This window comes from Macaca nemestrina, chromosome 4, assembly GCF_043159975.1.
Source record: "Macaca nemestrina isolate mMacNem1 chromosome 4, mMacNem.hap1, whole genome shotgun sequence".
Classification (NCBI taxonomy): domain Eukaryota; kingdom Metazoa; phylum Chordata; class Mammalia; order Primates; family Cercopithecidae; genus Macaca; species Macaca nemestrina.
Window position 1 is genome coordinate 44,331,381 of NC_092128.1, and position 18,869 is coordinate 44,350,249.

The window sequence follows — 18,869 nt, forward strand, 5'->3', positions numbered from 1 at the left end:
ACCATGAGCAAACATTTTATTTTCCAGGGCTGGTTTCAAGGAAGGGTAGGATAAAATGATTTGGAATAGAGTATTGTATTACTTACTAACTCATGAGAAACTCTATGATGCTTTTATGCTGGGCACCACTGTACAATAAAAAAAAAAAAATTGACTCAGATTCAATCCAGCCTTTTCAGGAATTCACAGTCTAGTAGGAAAAGGAAAACAGACAGCACAGGTGTGAGAGTTGTTTTTAAAACTGTGGTAAGAAGGGCTTTAAGAGGCAAATGTATACTAAGAAGAAGATCCCTGCTTGGTCCACAGCTGTAACTTTAGTCACACAAAATAGCACAGAGGTTAGGAACATGGACTGTGGAACCAGAATTTTGAGTTTGAGTCTCAATTTTACCATGTACCAGTTGCCTTTGGTGGTTTCCTTTAACTTCTCTGTGCATCGGTTTCCTCATTCATAATTAGATACTTTCATAGAATTCATAGAATTGCAGTGTTGTTGCAAGGACTAGATAAGTTCATGTGAGAGAAGCAAGTAGCACATAGAAGGCACTCTAATAATATGAATCAACATCGCTTAAAAAGTACCTGATGGGGAGGCTGAGGTGGGTGGATCACCTGAGGTCAGGAGTTCAAGACCAGCCTGGCCAACAGGGTGAAATCCCATCTCTACTAAAAATACAAAAAAGTTAGCTAGGCTTGATGGTGGGCACCTGTAATTCCAGCTACTCAGGAGGCTGGGGCAGGAGAATCGCCTGAATCTGGGCGGCAGAGGTTTCAGTGAGCTGAGATCACACCATTGCACTTCAGCCTGGGCAACAGAGTAAGACGCCGCCTCAAAAAAAAAAAAAAAAAAAGGACCTGATGAAGTGCAGCCTTCTTTGTTCTCAGGCTTTGGGACATTGGGACATTCACAGTTAAAGACATGTTAAAACATCTTGCCAACCCCCCACAGACTCAATTATGGCTGGTTCAAACCTTACCTCTGTATAAGCAATGGATCATGTCTTAGCAGTGTTTTTGCTATCCTGCTTAGAAAATAAGCCCTTAGTGTTCTTAATCAAACACTAGAAAATTTGTAAATATTTTATTCCATTATCTGAACCAAAAAAAAAGTTATTCCAGTTGTTGATATAATTTGTATGCAGTACAAAAATCACAACCACAAGCACCATGTACCCAGACAAACAAAACATTGTCGAAGTGGGCATGATTAGCTGCTTTGAGAATTTCAGTTAATATTATTTTGCTACTTGTTTGCTCATTTGCCCTTGGAAGAACAGGCATAGAAGATGACGATTTAACAAAAATGTGAAGCAGAACAGTCATAAAACTGAGAAAAGCCTTGTGCTATGGTTTGAATGTCACCTCTCCAAAACTCAGATGTTGAAACGTCATGGCCAGTGTGATGGTATTAAGAGGTCAATCCTTTAAGAGGTGATTTGGCCATAAGGGCTTCTCCCTCATTAATGAGATTGAGGCCATTATAAAGAGGCTTCATGCAGTTTTTGATCTCTTGCCCTTCTGCTTTCTGCCATGTGAGAACACAGCGCTCCTCCCTTTCCAAGGATGTAGCAACAAGGCATCATCTTAGAAGCAGAGAATGGTCATCACCAGAAAACCTAACCTGCCAGCACCTTGATCTTGCTCTTCCCAGCCTCCAGAACTGAGAGAAAATAAACTTCTGATCTTTATCAAATACACAGTCTCAGGTGTTTTATTTATTTATTTACTTTAGAGACGGGGTCTCACTCTGTCACCCAGGCTGGAATATAGTGGCACAATCACAGTTCACTGTAATCTCAAACTCCTGGGCTCAAATGATCCTCCCACTTCAGTCTCCTGAGTAGTTAAGACCACAGATGCATGCCACTGTGCCCAGCTATATATTTTTTTCTTTTTTGTAGAGATGAGATCTTGCTATGTAGCCAGGCTGGTCTTGAACTCCTGGTCTCATACGATCCTCCGCAATGGCCCTTTCAAAGTGCTGGGATTACAGGTATGAGCCAACCTGACCAACCTTTAGTCTCAGGTATTTTGTTACAGCAGCACAAATAGACTAAGATACCTAGCCACTAAATCTCCTCATTCTTATTGCTTTATAAAAAATCATTTCCATCCACTTTTATTTGCACAATAAATCATGCCGCCTATTCAAGGCCTACTGTTCTGACATATGTGCCTCCTGAAATTCAGGTGCTATTTCTGTTCACCACAACTGTTTCTGCCACTGCCCCACTCTGCACATCAGGTTTTAGGTGTTTCCTCAACAAGAGATCACATATTCTATATAGCAAGAGATCTATCCTGAGAGTAAAGCAAGTGCTGTAAAAAGAGACTCATAGAATCTTGGAACCAAACTTAATTTTTAAAATTATCTAATCCAAATCTTTCATTTCACAGAAAAAGCAGGCCCATAGAAACTCAAGTACCCCAACAAGCTGGTGGCAGAATTGAGAATGTTTTTCCTTTTAATTTGCCATCTACCACTTCTGTGGATTTTTTGTTTTGGTTTGGTTTTGATTTTTATTACAGCACATTGCCAGAGAATAAACATAACTTCAAAACTGATAGTCAGAAGAAACACAAAATTTTAGGGCACAACCTTAAATAGTGACAAATCATGAAGACATAGAACTTTGAGAAAAATATGGACAATGGAATTTTAATCTAGACTCAAGCAATCACAATAAAACAAACCTACACTTGTCTAAATTCTACGGTCTTACAATGAAGATATGGATAAGACTTTGCAAAATATATTTATACATTTAAATTTGTATTTTATGTTCCTCTTTTCCCCAATCCAATCTGGAACATATTTTGTGATAAAAGCAGATTACACAGATTACAAGGGACTTCCCTTATCCAGAGCTCTGTGGTAGGCCATAAGTGTGAATGTGAGCATGAGAGGAGAAGAGAAAGAAAAAGAAAAAGAGGGAGGGAAGAGGGAGAAGGAAGGAGAAGGGAGAGAAAGAGGAAGAGTAAAACTATATCTCATTCATATACTGATGATTTTCTTCCTCCTTCATATGTTACTTATGAAGCTGCATTCCTACATTACAAATAAATTCAGACATGGTATTAAAGGCAAGCAATAATAAAAAATTTTATAAACAATCCATAAGCGATTTCAAGTTAGGATTGATATGCAAATGTTACCATTCTTTAATACAAAAACAAGTAAATATCAAATGCAAAATAAGAGGTTAGGGACATAATAAGTAAATTCAAATGTATAAAACAAGTAGATTTCAATTGCATTCAATTATTTCACCCAATCACCTAGAAGCGAAGATCCTCTAAAGAAAATTGCATTGCCTTCCCAACTCCTTGGAGAGCCAGTTTAGTTAACAGCCTACCTATGCTTCAGAGATGACCATGCAGCTTACATGTCAAACTCATTTTAAAGTGTCAATCAAGTCCCTTTCAATCTAATTAGTTTGGAAAGTAGTGTCACTGACCTGGAACTATGCAGACCATTTATTATCATATCATTTGATCAACCTAACACTTTATCTCAGTTGAGTTTGAGACACCTGTAGCCAAAATGTAATATCCTTTCTCCCACTCATTACTGGTAATTCTCAATACAATTTCCTATTTACAACTCAATTTGTCTCTATGAATAAGCATGACCAACTTCAGAGGCATTCCACAGAATTTCTCTTACTTAAGATTTCATAGCAAAATAGAAAGGAAAAGGGAATAAGGAGAAATATATGTATATCAGATACATATAACAGATTCAAGACTTTAGACATCCAATAACTGCTAAAAGGAGAAAGGAGGAAAACCAGAGGACCGTGGATACATGGAAAGAAATTCAGATCCTTAAATATAGGAGGAGATTTTTATTTTTTAAATGTAATACAATGAATTATATAAAGGGAGTCTGTTTTAATTATCACCATGTGCAATTTGTTTAATAAAGAAAAACTTTCTCAGGTTCATAGTATTTAACCTGTTTTTAACCCAGCCAAGGGCAGGATGAGATATAACTGAAGAGGTAATAACTAGTTCCTCAGGGGACAGAGAACACAGCCAAGTGCCTCTAAAGGAGGAGCTGAAGACCAGACCAGTGAGGCTGGAATGGGATGGGAATGAAGATGGTTGAGGTGCTGACCAACATGGCGGCTGGAAGATGCTGGTCAATCAAGCAACAGAAATCACCTGGCCTATTCCCTGGCAAGAGCATGAAAGTTACCTAATCTTTCTCTCATTTTAGCTTTGTCTATTTAAGAACTGATTTGCAAGACAAAAATACAAGCAGGTAATCTTATCTCTGAACTATAGAATAACATATTGCATCAGGGAGAGATAAAAATACACACATACACTCATGTATGCCATCAAAATGTTGTATTTATATTTTTAAATGTGGCATTAAAAAAAGAAGTATAGCAGTTATATTTAAAGTAATGACTATTCACTCTAGAAGACGATTATCTAAAAGCAGGATGTCAGCTGCCACTGCTTCCTTTTCTATCTTGTGCTTTCCTTTGGGGAAGTTAATCTGCATTTTACCAAAATTCCTGTTTGTCTGAAGGATAAGCAAGATTCTTCAATTATATTTGCTTGATCAAATAATTACCAGGAAATATTATTTTACATCTGGTCAAATAAAATCTACATATATCTCAAACTTACCTTCAGGTGAAGAGCCTGTCTTTTGGGAAAAGACAGCATTTACTTTGCTCTTCTTACTGATATCGCTGTTTACAGACAAGCTGGACTGAATTTTTCTATGCATTTTTTGCGAAACAGGTGCTGAAAGTTTGCGATTATCTGCAGATCCGTGTTTGGCCCCATGGTGAATTCCATTTCCATTGCTCAGACCTGTGTGGCCATTCTTTATCTTGCCTATTTCCTCATCACTCGACACCTGTGCTGAAGTCTGAAGCTGAGGCAAGCGCTGAGGTTGGGCTAAATTAAAAACAGGAAAAAGTCAGCCAGTTAAAGAAAAAGAAATTAATATTTTAAAATAATGAAAATACATTCAGTAGCAGAGATTTGGGGTTTTACCCATGATATTAACACTGAAGAGGCAACAAAGAAAAGAAAGAAAAATACTAACATAGACATAGAGAAAGTATAATTTACTAAAACAGAAAATGGGAACAGGGTCATCAAAAGTGGGTGTGTGCAAGGATATAAAAAGTAGACCAGAGAAATACTGTTTTGGGAGGTTTTAAAGAAAATTTAAGTTAGAAATCTGAAAAGGTAATTTAAGACTCATTCAGAGAATGCTGATTGTTTTCTATGTGCTGAGCCCTCTTTGTGCATAGACACAACAGTGTTATTTCAATACTACTACTAATAACAAACTACTCAATTGTCTTTTCAAATAAAAGGAAAGAAATGATAAGTTCTGGTATTCAAAGCTGAACAATACAAAGAAAAATACGGTGTTTTTTAAAAAAATCCCATTGTGAATCCTGCAGAAAAAAATCTTTTCTATATTTATTCTTTAATTTGATTTTGGTATAAACCAGTTATGAAAAGTTAGGAATACAAGATAATTTCTTTAATAAAACATATCTACCAAAATTAAATGTCAGGACTTTAGAAGTACATCAAATGCCCATTCTTACGTGACTTATGTAACATTATGCAGGAGATCATAGTACAAGCAATAAACAAGACAAAGAAATGTAATAGGTCTGACTTCTAGAAGGAATATACAAAATTTTTGAGCTGTGCACAGAGTTGAATGTTCTCGGGAACATTCAAATATATAGTATACATATAATCTAAGTTTAAGACTATAAATACTGAAAGTCTAAAAATGTAGCAAGATTGATACACAACCATACAAAATCAACAATGCTCCTGTAAGCAGACAGTAAAACCAATTAAAAAATATACAAGAAAAACAACTCTTCACAATAACAAAAAAAGAAAAGAACAAGCCAACAAACAAAAAAAGACGCTATATGTATCTTGGAATTAAACTAGAAAAAAATGGACAGAGGTTTTATGGCAAAAATTACAAAACACTACTGAAATGCATAGAAGAAACCCAAATAGGTGGAGAGAACATAAATATGTTAATTATGTTAATTCTCCCCAATTTATTATTTAATGCCATTTCCATAACATTTTCAACAGGCTTGTTTATGGAACTTGACAAGCTGATCCAAAAATGTATATGGAAGAGTAATCAAGAAGGACCAAGGAAATTTTAAGAAGAAAAAGAGGGTTGTAGGATTTGACGTATGAGCCATTTCTATCACAGTACCTAAAGCAGTACCGCATTGGACCAGGCATAGACATACAAGCCAATGAAGCTTATGAAATTATTAAGCCCCAAATATGGGACTCATATATTAATATAAGGTAGACATGCACACACCTACATATTTGGGTACAATAAATTAGCATGCATAATTACATTATTATATAAATTAATATAATTATATCAATATAAATATTAATGTTTTAATCAATATAATCTAAGTAATTATGTTGATTATATATATTTATATAACATAAAATATATAAATAAAATATAATTAATTATATAAATATTAATATTTATACAATTAATATTTGGGTATCGTATGCTTAATATAATTAGTACATGTAAATTCCAAATTTATTAAATGCCCATATATGAAAAAACAAAACTTTGTATTTAAAGAGTAAATAGAAGAGACTGTTTTAATAGCATAACCACAAACAAATATGATTTTTTAGACAATGAATCATAAAACAAATGTGAATATTCACCTGTTGTGTTGTGTTGTCCAACATTTCCGGTTACACACATGGAGTTACGTAAATTCCTCTACAACATCCCTAGGCTACTCTGGAGCTAGAGGACAAGGATGTGACCTACATTCTGCCAAACAGAAATGTGGCTTGCATTTGGAAGTGATCAATGCAAGCTGTTAGCCACACCAGGGTGGTGGAGCCTCTCAACACAGGGAGTGAAGAGGTATTTGTTGATTTTAGCAGTGAGGGAAAACTTATGATGTCCACCTCCTAGCAAAGAGTGGCCTAGTGCTACAGCAGTGGGGTTTTCAATAGAAAAGCCCTACTGAATGGATGGACATGATCCTTGGCTGTATAACTCTGAGATTATCTATGTGCTGCTAATAAATTTATTTTCTATTTAAATTAGCCAAGATTTTTGCAGCTAAAAGCCCTGATGCCCCCCAAAAGTTATCTGTTTACATTGATTAAGTATTAAAATCATCATTTACCTTCATTATATAAATTTTAAGCAAAGTTATATATCACAGCTTTTCAGCAAAAAACACGAGCAACAACAAAAAACATTCATGTGAAAATTGTACTGTTATACTTTCCTGGAATTTAAAAATCTAAAACTCACTGTTTTAATTAGTCTTTTTTTCTGTTCATGATTATGAGCAATTATGAAATGTAAATTACAAAAGACTATGAAGAACTGTTCCACTTGGAAAAGTATTGCATGTAAGGATGTAACAGTTATACATTGGGTTGATAAATGTGCTAAAGAGGACTTATTATCGTTGGGGTCTACATAAGACTTGAAGCATTTTTCAGAAAAAAAAGACAGTTTGCCTCTGAGTAAGTCTTTAGTAAGCCATTGTTTACTTCAATTCTTTTTCCTACATCCTATGTATTGTGAAGAAAAACACCTTAACATGTCAAAATATTCTACTCATTTACTAGCATATTTTAAGAAAAATGATGGATTTTTTTTACCTAAATGCATACTTTCATACCAAGTCTATTAACATTAATATCTGATTTATAAAAACTAATATAGGACATCCTGTTATAGTTTTTCAGTTCTTTACTGATAAAGAGGAATAATAGTCTAAAAGTAAACATCTGTTCAGCAGTTATATATGCCCTTTTCATAACTAAAATCTACACAGCATCTGTAAAAGGATTTCTTACGGGTGTGCAATGGTTTGATTTAGAGATGAATTTGCTGCTTCTGTAACTTCTTGTATCAACTAGAATGACATGCTAATGACTGCTATTGAACATAAAGCTAGTTATGCATATGTACTTTAAAAGATGCCAAAAAAGACAGTTAAACCTAATTTGGTGTTATTTTCAGAGCACTTTCCAGTAATCTCACCAAATAAATGGAATGTTTTCGGCCACTTTTTCCTCTGGAAAGAATATTTCAAGCAATCTGAGAGCTTGATTGAGTTGAAATGGCATTGACTAAAGCTGGAGAGACTCCTTGTCAATCAAAAACATCCTGTCATATTTCATAATTCAAAATAAATTTAGAATTACTATGCAATAAATATTTTTCATAAATAAAAATAAGAGTGGTAAAAGACACTTGTATCCTGGCTACCAAATTCTAAAATTGACATATGTGACCTTTCTCTGCTACCAAAATTGACTATTTGCAAATTACTAGGTATGGCTGGAGTGATATTCTCATGTATGCTTAATGATTTATCTATATTTCAATCTTCAAAATGATATCCATTTCTGTTGGCAGATAAACAGCAGTACATTATTTTTGTTTCACTGTCACCTAATTATTTTCACTATAGTTTGGATTATGATCAGATAACCAAGCATTATCCCTTTACACCAGTTTTTCTAACATTAAAATATTTCTTAGTTGAATGATTTTGCCAGATGTGTGTATTGTGTAAGTCAAATCAAAACTGGATAAGCCTTAAATACATTAGCTATCTCAACAGAAATTAAATTTAACTTTATTGATAATTATTTATGGATGTGACTTGAATCTTATGGTAAAATTGCAGTTAAAACCAAGTAGGAAACATGATTTTATTTTCAAATAAAGAACAAAAACGCCTGACTGATTAAACCACAACAACTTGGCTTTAAACAGATTTCCTTCCTTATTGTGTCAAAGTTGTGTATGGCTTTAAAAAAAAAAAAACAACACACGCTAATATGGAAACGACACAATGCTTCTTAAAACACAAGTGATGCCTAGGGACCCTCGCTCTCCCTTTAATGATCCACTGCTCTCATTCAGCTGTCTTTCTTTTTTCAAATCTTTACATATGTGACAGCTCTCAAAAGTAGACCATAGACCATCTGGCATTTTTCAGAGGTGTAACTTGTGCAAATTCAGCTCTATTGGGAGCGCACTGCTATCTTCTGCCTGCGTTATAAAGGGACAATAGAATGTAGAACTTATGAGTTGTTTTGAATTATTCATTTTTTTGCCTGTATATTCAAGAAATTTTACAAACTCTGCATTTTGTACTACATAATCACATGCGTTAAAGGTACAAAGAAACTTTTTGACACCTCTTTTCTACAGAAAGCTGGCATTTTGTTTGATATGTGAACATTCAGCATCTGTTATATCATTCTAAACAGGATGGGTACTTCTACAAAAGACCCCATTTTAAATTTACTCCATAATACTAGCAAAAAAAAAAAGTATTCTTGATATTCAGTAATGAATGCAATACACATCAAAATTTCAAATACCACTTATAAGAACATTCAGCGTCTTCAAACCTGGATAGCATTGGTCATCCGCTTAGCATATGTGTAAAGATGTTTTTTAAAAAAATCATTGCTGACACAATACAGCATGATTGTAATTTTAATATCCATGATGAATAGTTACAAATGTCTTAAGAAATACTGCGCTTTCTAGGTTCAAATGTTTTCAATCAGGAAGGAAACCAATAAAATTAGGTCTAGTGATTTTCAATAAGAATAATAAATATGGGAGTAAATGAGTCAATAGCATGAACTTCTTTTGATAATTTAAAAAAAAACTGGTGATATTGTAGCTAGTAATAACTATACTGGAAACCACAGCTGCTGGAGTGGCAATATAAAGCAACATTTTGCTATAGCGTATAATCTATTAGTATGTGCAAATCATCTTCAGCCACTGGTCTCTTTACACAAGTCAGATTTAATAAAATTAAAAAGAATTCTCATGCTATTCAGCTTAAATGGTTGTTGTACACATAAAAAAAATCAAAATTAAATGCTCAGGATGTAAAATTGTTAATAACAAAATGGTCAATGTAGAATATGGAGGGAGAAAATGACTTGGTGTAAATCTAAATGATTTTTCCCAGAGATGGCAACAAAGCTTTTACTGGTACCCATGACTTTGCTACTCCATAGTCACAATGGGACAAATACATACACAGATAGTAGAAGATATATATATATATATATATATATATATAAAATATATGTGATATGCACAGATATACAACAGCTTTAAAAGGAAGATGAAAAGTTACTTCTATATGCACTAATATGATAAAAACTATTTTACATTTTTATTGCAATATAGTGTGAATTTAGGCTAAAATCAACTAAAATGAACATCCTAATGCCCAGTTCTTTTCATCAACTTGATCCAAATCTTCCTCAATATGGAAACCCTACATGGACCCTATATCCCAACACTGACATAGTCTAGATGTTTCTGGCACTTTCTGTATCTGTTTCTTTATTTCCCCTTCAAGGGTCTTCTAATTTTGTTTTTGTATTTACCTCTTGAGCTTCTGGACTCTTTTTTGACATAATATTTTCCATCTTTACTTTATTTGATGTGGATATTTAACATGCTGAAATACACTTTGGAATCCTGACATTTTTTGGAACACTCATCAATTTAAGGATTCCAGTCAAATTCTGTAACTACCTGGCTGGGAACTCTCAAAGGAGAAAATTGTTTTATGATTACATCACATCTTACAGAATTTTTAACATGAGTTCGGTTTTAATGATTCAAAATAAATCTCCAGATGACAACAGGAAGTACAACTACCCCCACCCCCAAAGAAAGGATAAAACTTTAGAAGTTGTTTAGAGAGGCAGTAATTTTTCTGTATTTCATAAAGAACATTTAGAGAGTACTTAGATTTAAATAATGCCTGGAGTAAGAGACTCTTCTCCAAATTAATTTTCCCAATTGTCCTTAGTAGGTGGTTAGTCCCATTTTTCTGCAACCCTAACCTTGCAGTTAGGTTTAGCTATGTATCTATGGTCTCTCTAAAAGAATGAGAGCAGGAATTATTTCCGCCACTTTTAGGACTGGGTCTTAAAACCTGGGTGTGCCTGCTCTATACTTTCTGTTTTGCAGTTGGCAGCAAACCAGTTTTGACCACAGCTGAGTGAAATACGTTAAGAGATGTTCCAGATACCAAACAAAAGGAATCTGTATGGCAGCAGGGAGGGGCACTTCTTGCTGACCTGGAATGCTCATTTCCTACTGTTCCATAAGGAATTAATTTTTATCCTATTTAAGCTACAGAATTAATGCTGAGACTCCATAAAACATTAATGGCTTCTATAAAGGCCTATTAACAACTATGTACTATGAATATATACATACATATATACACACACATATATTCATATATGTGTGTGTGTGTGTGTGTGTGTGTGTGTATACATATGATACATAAACTGCCCTTAGCCCAAATGACTCAAAATATGCCAAATTTCACAGGAAAGAAATGCTTAAATGATGATTGGCTAAAAATATACACAATCTATTAACAACATATAAACAATCTCTTAATAATAGTAGGAAGAATGCTACTAAATCCACAGCTACAGTGGATCTTAGAAAGTAGACAATCTGAGCCAGGCGCAGAGCCCAGTGCTTTGAGAGGCTGAGGTCGGAGGATCACTTGAGCCCAGGAGTTCGAGACCAGCCAGAACAACATAGTAAAACTCTGTTTCTACAAAAAAATAAAAAATTAGCTGGGTGTGACGGCACACGCCTGTATCCCAGCTACGTGGGAGGCTACGGTAGGAGGATGGCTTGAGCCCAGGAGGGCAAGGTTATAGTGAACCATGATCAGGCCACTGCACTCCACCCTGAGTGACAGAGATCCTATCTCAAGGAAGAAAAAAAAAAAGAAAGAAGAAGAGAGAGAAAAAGAAAAAGTTGACAATCTTTACAATGCAAGGTCTAATTATTAATGAGGTATAATAATGATATCATGTAGTTTTGTAGAAAAAGTATCCATCCCACCTTACTTTGCCATTTGAAGACCAGTATATAAAATTTTCTTAAATTTCCATCCTAATCATGGCTAGGAGGATATCAGATAGGGTGACCCAACAATCCCAGTTTACTCAGGACTAAGGAGGTGGTGGAGTGTGGCGGGGCTTCCTGGGATGAAGAATTTTTAGTTTCAAAACCAGGTCTGTCCCTGACAATCTGGGATGAGTTGATCACCTTTGTATCAGGAGTAATTTATGTGTAACTGCTAATGACTTTCCTCAAACAAGATATTCGCAACAATAGTGGTAAGCCTATAGATTTTGAACAAGACAAACCAGGGTTTGAATGCTAGAGTAAGTATTTCCCATTTCTGCTGTCTTACAAAAGTTACTTCACCCTTTACCCTCAACATTCCCTCCCTCCCCCACATTAGGACTTCACTTGCAAATGAGAGAAATGACAGATCCTCCTATGTACGGGGAGGCCTAGATTTCCAGCTCCTAACCCTTGTTTTTTCCTTTCCTTATCCTCCTCTACATAAATTTCCCCATTTATTCCTGAATTACTATTTGTCTTTTTTTTTTATTCTGTGTCATTAGCTTTTTTTCTCTGTAAATCAGCAGAAAACCTTTTTGCAAATAAACATTTTTCAAGTTAATATACAAACATTTTCTTTCATTTTTCAGAAAACTTACGATATGAGAGAAAAGTAAATCCAAATATAAACAGTTTTAAAAAGAATAATCAGCATTTTGTTTTAAGATCTGCATGTATTACTAAAACATCCCCAGATAGTAAACCAATGAAGAAAAAAAAAATCCACTATATTTTATCCACATACAGCTTTTCTCCAATGCTTGTTATCCAGAGAAATTAACTAGAAATTTTGATGTACAAAAGCTAGCCTGATGTAAAGCCAAATTTGTCATTCATTTGAGGATAAAAGCATAAAAGCAAGCAACAGAGGCCACAAAGCATGCAAGAAGACCTCCCATTAAGAAGCATGCAGCACTCTCAGGTTTCACCTCAATGAATGTATTGACAAACTTAGATAGATGCAGAACACTTTTCCAATATAGGTCCCAGACCCAGCCCTGCTTTTGGATCCCTTTACTCTCCTCCATGTGACTCAGGCTTTCTAACAAAACAAGGATATATATCAAAAAGTTTGAAACCAAGAACTCTGACCTAATGTAAACACCTGTATCAGAAGTAGATTGTTGAAATGTGAAGTTAGCTAAGTAAAGGCAAGAATGGGAACAATGAGATCCCTCCATCCTAACCTGAAAAAGCAGCAGTTACTATTAAAGAGCAGCTAACTGGTTAGTTAATACAAGTCTCATCAGTTCTTGGAATGTGTATACTAAGATTGGATCCTCACAGTATTCTGCAGAAAATTGCCCACGTGTTTGTATATTAGATTTTTTATGGCCTTGAGAAGTTCCTACAACAAAACAATAAACTACATTCTAACTAGTTGAAGTAAAAAACAACTAGAAAAAGTAGACAGCTTTATTAAAAGCTGTTTTTTTTTTACCTACAGGTGATACAGCCATAGCCAGCAACGTGCAAATAAATTTATTATTGTGTAAACTCAAAAAGGTCCTCCCCTCTGTATAGACACATTTCAAAAAGTCATGCTTGCTGTGGTTCAAGCGCTGGTGAGTAGAGGAAGAACTGAAGTTCAGCCCCCACTTGCCTTTATGCAATTCACACATATACAAACCAAGGAACAGCCTTGGTAGCCAGGGATCTGGGACCAGTAAAGTTAAGATAATCATATACATGTTAGCTGAATTTAACAGCCGCATTACTTGTTACAATTTGAATTTAGGGTGCTGACTGAAGTGCTGGAAATACTAGGGAGGAGATTGAACTGTTGAAGACTGAACTCCAGGCTCATCCAAGTGCCTCCCCTACTCACTGCCTTTAAGTCATTCAGATCATTCATTCACAAGGAGTAAATCCTGGGGGAGGCGCAGCAACGCAGGTCAAACCTCATCACTTGCAGAAGTAGAGCTAGTGACAGGAAGCTATTAAATTGATACAAAAGGAGATATGGAGAGCCCAGAGCCCAAAAACTAAAGTGGCAAAGCAAGGGACCAGAGTCAAAGATCATTACTTGACACAAATTTGGAGCCAGTGACCAGAAAATGAAATCTTCTACTGCCACCTCCAAAAAATAAGATAGATAAAGCAATCAACAAAAATCATAAAGACACTGTATTGCTAGAAACATCCCCAGCCTAGCAAATAAAGGCTTATGACTGTCCCACCCTAAGGGAATCTGAATCCAAGGCCTTGTTGCTAACAAGGAAAGAACTGCTAAGGCGTCTCCAAGGAAATCCTTCCTGAACCCCTCCTCAGAGATGGCTATGAAGGAGCCCAAACAAGGGGAATCTTCTTAATAGATAATCCTGCAGTAAACAAATCCACTGGGACAGAACCCAGACCAAGGTCAGGGAAGAAACTCAACAACAAGATGGTTATGATAGTCCCTGGCCATATTATCTTCTGTACCACCCTAACCAGGGAAATATGGTGCATTCCCTAGACCAGCACTGTACTTCAGAGTACACTGTGACTATCCTACATTCTGTCTATCCAGATGTGTTTTAAGCCATATGTTGCAGGATCATGAAGGGCTACTTCCAAATTTGATGTAGGTCAGGTTTCTGAATTACTTCAGAGGAGGAACAAACATCACCTAGAGGTCTGTGGAATAACATGACGCTAGTTCTAGATGCTTCATCTGGATATGACTTTGATTTGTCTCCCATTAGGGAGAGAGGTACATATACATTTGTGTGAGGGATCATTGGATCTCATTAAGTAAAAACATTGTGGCATTATCTGCATGTTTATACACCCATAAGTGTGTGCTGATCAGCCAAAAACAAGACATAGTAGATAACTGTTCGTGGTCTATCCAATATCACCCCTTTCTTCTGATAGCAGTATAGATACTGAGTCTGGGACCTCAATTTACTGACATGAACCCTTCACAAAAATAAAGTATTTTTAGTAATATACATTTTGTGCACAGAGTTTGACAATACCGGACATTTGCTGACTTGCCTTGATTATATAGAGTTCCTTAAGTACAAGATCCTATATTCTTAGAATTCCATCAACCTTATCAGACACATATATGCTGATAAAGAGCCTTGTACGATGTTCAGCACCCAGTGGACACCCAGTGAAAATTAACTGATGATGATGAATTATACTAGCTTTTAAGCTGTCACTTGATCCCAGCATATAACAACCTTCCTGAATAAATCAAGCAACAGTTTGGTATTCAATACCATTATAAACTTCATCCTTCACCTTCCTGAGTCTAGGGAATTGCTGTAAAAGCATAATATAAGGATGGTGGAACTGTAGCAAGGATTCAAGAAATTCACTCTGTTGTAACAAGGGAATTAAAGATTCAGTTACAGATATCATACTATGTGTAGAGAAATGCATCAAAAATACTGGTTAAGTAACCTTTTTGAAAACAGCGTCAGAAAAGTCAAAGTCAAATTATGTATCTAAAAGTTTCTTCCTCCTTGTAATAAAAGCAAACCCAACTTAATATACAAGTGAAATTGGTATCTCCTTGAGATTAGGGCAGTGGGAATGCAAATGAAGTTCCAGTTATGAGATATGGAATTAGGTAGAAGAGCATACAGATTGCTAACTGAACGCTTACAAAATTAAACTTATTTCTGGTGGTTTACACAAGGTAAATCAGAAGAAAATCAATTCTATTGTTATACATTTACAAAGCTTTAATAGTAGTGCTCATAGCCCTCAAAGTTCATTGGTGAATAGTTGTTAATAGGAGGGCTTCCATAAATTCCCTTAAAATGCAGACTGAGAAAAGGAAATCTTTGTGCTTGAATTCTAATAACAGTTCTCATTATAGATGGCCCTCTGTCTGACATAATTTGGTAATTTAGCACTGCAAGCAAAGTTCTAGGAATTGACTTAGGAAAAAACTGGGATGGTGCTAATTATCTTGTCCAACCCATATAGAAGATCCTGGTGAGTTTCTTCCATAAAGAAATAATGAACAAGCTGCTTATCTCACATAAACGAACAACAATATTCAGATAAATCGTGCAACAAAAGTTTCCAAACTTGTAGAAGTAGATTCACATATACGAATTTTAAATTCTTTTTTATATGTGAAAGATAGCTTAAACATAATGAAAATTTCTAGCACATAAATGAATAAGTAAAAATGACACTATTTTCTCATTATTCTCATTTGCTTTCTCCTGAGGTTAAAATCTTGCCCATGTTTTGATTTTTAAGAGCATGATTTGGGGGGTATGAATTTTAGATTTTGTCTTCATCAAAGTAGCAAGACAATTTTAAACTCCTGGGAATAAAATGTTACTTAACATATAAGCATCTGTAAATAGCACAGAGAGACAAACTCATTAACAACATTTCGAGATTAACACAATTGAGGCTGGGCACAGTGGCTCACGCCTGTAATCCCAGCACTTTGGGAGGCTGAGGCAGGAGGATCCCTTGAGCCCACAACTTTGACACCAGCCTGGGCAACATAGCGAGACTCTGTCTTTTTAAAAAGAACGGGGCATGGTGGCATGTGCCTGTGGTCTCAGCAACTCGAGAGGCTAAGGTGTTAGAATTGCTTGACACTGGGAAGTCTAGGCTACAGTAAGCTGAAATTGCACCACTCCAGCCTGGGCAACAAAAAGAGACTCCATCAAAAAAAAAAAAAGAAAAGAAATAAAAGATTAACATGATTGAGACCATTTACACAGATGTTTTTCCTCTAATTGTGCCATTAAAACCCACTAAATCTCTCAAGGTAACTTTGGCTGCAAACTGACTTAAACACATTATTATATAATATTTGTTTTATATACTATGGTGCCAGGCACCATTCTAGAATAAGGGATGTTACAAAGAATAAACATGTAAAGACCTGGTCCTCATAGAGCTTACAATTATTTATCATCTCACATAACAGAAAATCCAAAAATAGGGCAGCTGTACTATTATTCATTTCACAGCTTTATATCATGAAAGACAAAGGTTCCATATGTTTACAGTAAGCTCCAGCATGTCAACTTTCTCATCTGACTGTTGCCCTCATAGTTATGAGTCTATGATGCAGCTTCAGGCATTTCATCAAAGAATGACATCAAGCCTTGAAAAAAGGAGGCATTCTCCCTTAATGTCTTTTTCTAAAAATATTTAAAAACCCTTTTCCAGAAACCCACCAGGAGATGTCCTCTCACATCTCATTGGTCAGCACTGAGTCACAGCCTGACCCCCAAACCAGTCACTTGCAAGGGAAACAGGATGACCGTGACTGGCTGAAACTAATCAGAATCTTTTCACCTGACTTTGGTACATCTAAACAAAATCTGTAATCTCTTAAGAAAGAAGCAAATATTCAGAAAGTAACAAGCAATTTCAACTGCATCAACACTTTTTAAAAAATTTAAACACAGAAAAGTATTGGGAATAATATATAACACCCAGAAATTTACCAGAATTTTAAAAATTTGAACTTTTTACATATTTGCTTTAAGTAGGTATACTTAATTTTTTATTAAAAAAAGATCCAATACGCTTTTTTGAATGACTGAGTATCAGCACCTTCATCCCTTAACATCACTAAGAAGCTAAATTCTGTCCATTAACAGTCTCTTAGAATAGTCTCTCATCCATATCGTCCTATCGCTACTAACCAGGCTTCCCAGATACAACTTCTACATACATTCTACAGGCCTAACCCTGCCGTGCCACATCAAAATCTTCCAGGGAATGGAACCCAGAAACAATATTTGAAAAAAGCTTTCATGTGATCCTGATACACAACCAGATTTCAAACTATTGCTCTAGTTTTAAAGAACTGTTATTCTGTAAATATTATTTTATTCTTTTATTATAGTGTTTAGTGACACAAACAACCTGTTCTTTTTGACATATTGTTGGTGGGAGCTGTAGTCATGTGACTGAGGGTTGTAAAAATCCAAGATGACGCCTTCCACTAGGACTCAACAGCCTGAAGTGCAGGTGGGTGCTTCAAAAACGTTATCTTGGTGATTTTGTCTTGAAGATAGAAAAAATAACCATATTAAAATGACATCAGCCAGTTTGGTTGTGTTTTCTTTTCTTTTTTTTTTTTTTTCCTGACTAGGATATCAGAGTGAGCACAATGAGTACAGACTCTCCCAGTCATAAATCAGAAGTAACAACAGGCTCAATTTCAACACAGCCAAGCCCAGTGGCACTCACAAATCATTCTTTACCTTTGGGAATTTACTTTGATAACGTAAAACACTATTATCGTTGACATTATAAAGAACTAATTTTGCTCCAAAAAATAAATAATATACCCTACTAAAACTAAATTTATTTTCTAAATTTATTTTTTATTTAAATTTATTTTTCTAAATTTGCTCAAAAGATTGCTTTCATTAATAAAATTCTGAAATTTAATCAATGCTTATCTTCAATGACAATGACATCTGGCAAATATGTGAAACACTAAAGTAACTTTAAAGAAATTTGAGTTTTAAACGTTCTCTCTAGAAATAGCATCCTTTTGGCATACTGTACATATATAGAAAAATTATAACCTGAAGCAACACTGTATGGAGGTGTGTTATTCTATTTTGCATGTGATACATTTTAACCAAAGTATTCTTCTAGGGGAAAACAAAAGCAAAACTAAGAAATAGTGTCATAATACAAGGATAAAATGTAAGAAAAAATGAAATAATAAAGTAGGGAAAGATACAACCAAATGAGAGATAAAGAAAATATTACTTATTCTCATACAACAAACTTTTATTGAGCACCTAATAATATCCAGAAGACTCTGTGCTAGTTAATAGAGGTCAGAGAGGGAATACATCTCAAAAACTCTCCCAGATTACAAAACTGGCCCATCCCTGCTCATCCC

General features: G+C 35.2%; 1 protein-coding gene across 1 annotated transcript in view; it reads right to left on the minus strand.

Annotated features, from left to right (window-relative positions):
• The window catches only part of LOC105475788 (MyoD family inhibitor domain containing), a 91,304-nt gene that overhangs the window by 27,804 nt on the left and 44,631 nt on the right, over positions 1-18,869 (minus strand). The window contains exon 4 of the mRNA XM_011731284.3: positions 4,645-4,920. Coding sequence (XP_011729586.1) covers positions 4,645-4,920 — 276 coding nt within the window. The remainder of the gene's footprint in view (positions 1-4,644; positions 4,921-18,869) is intronic.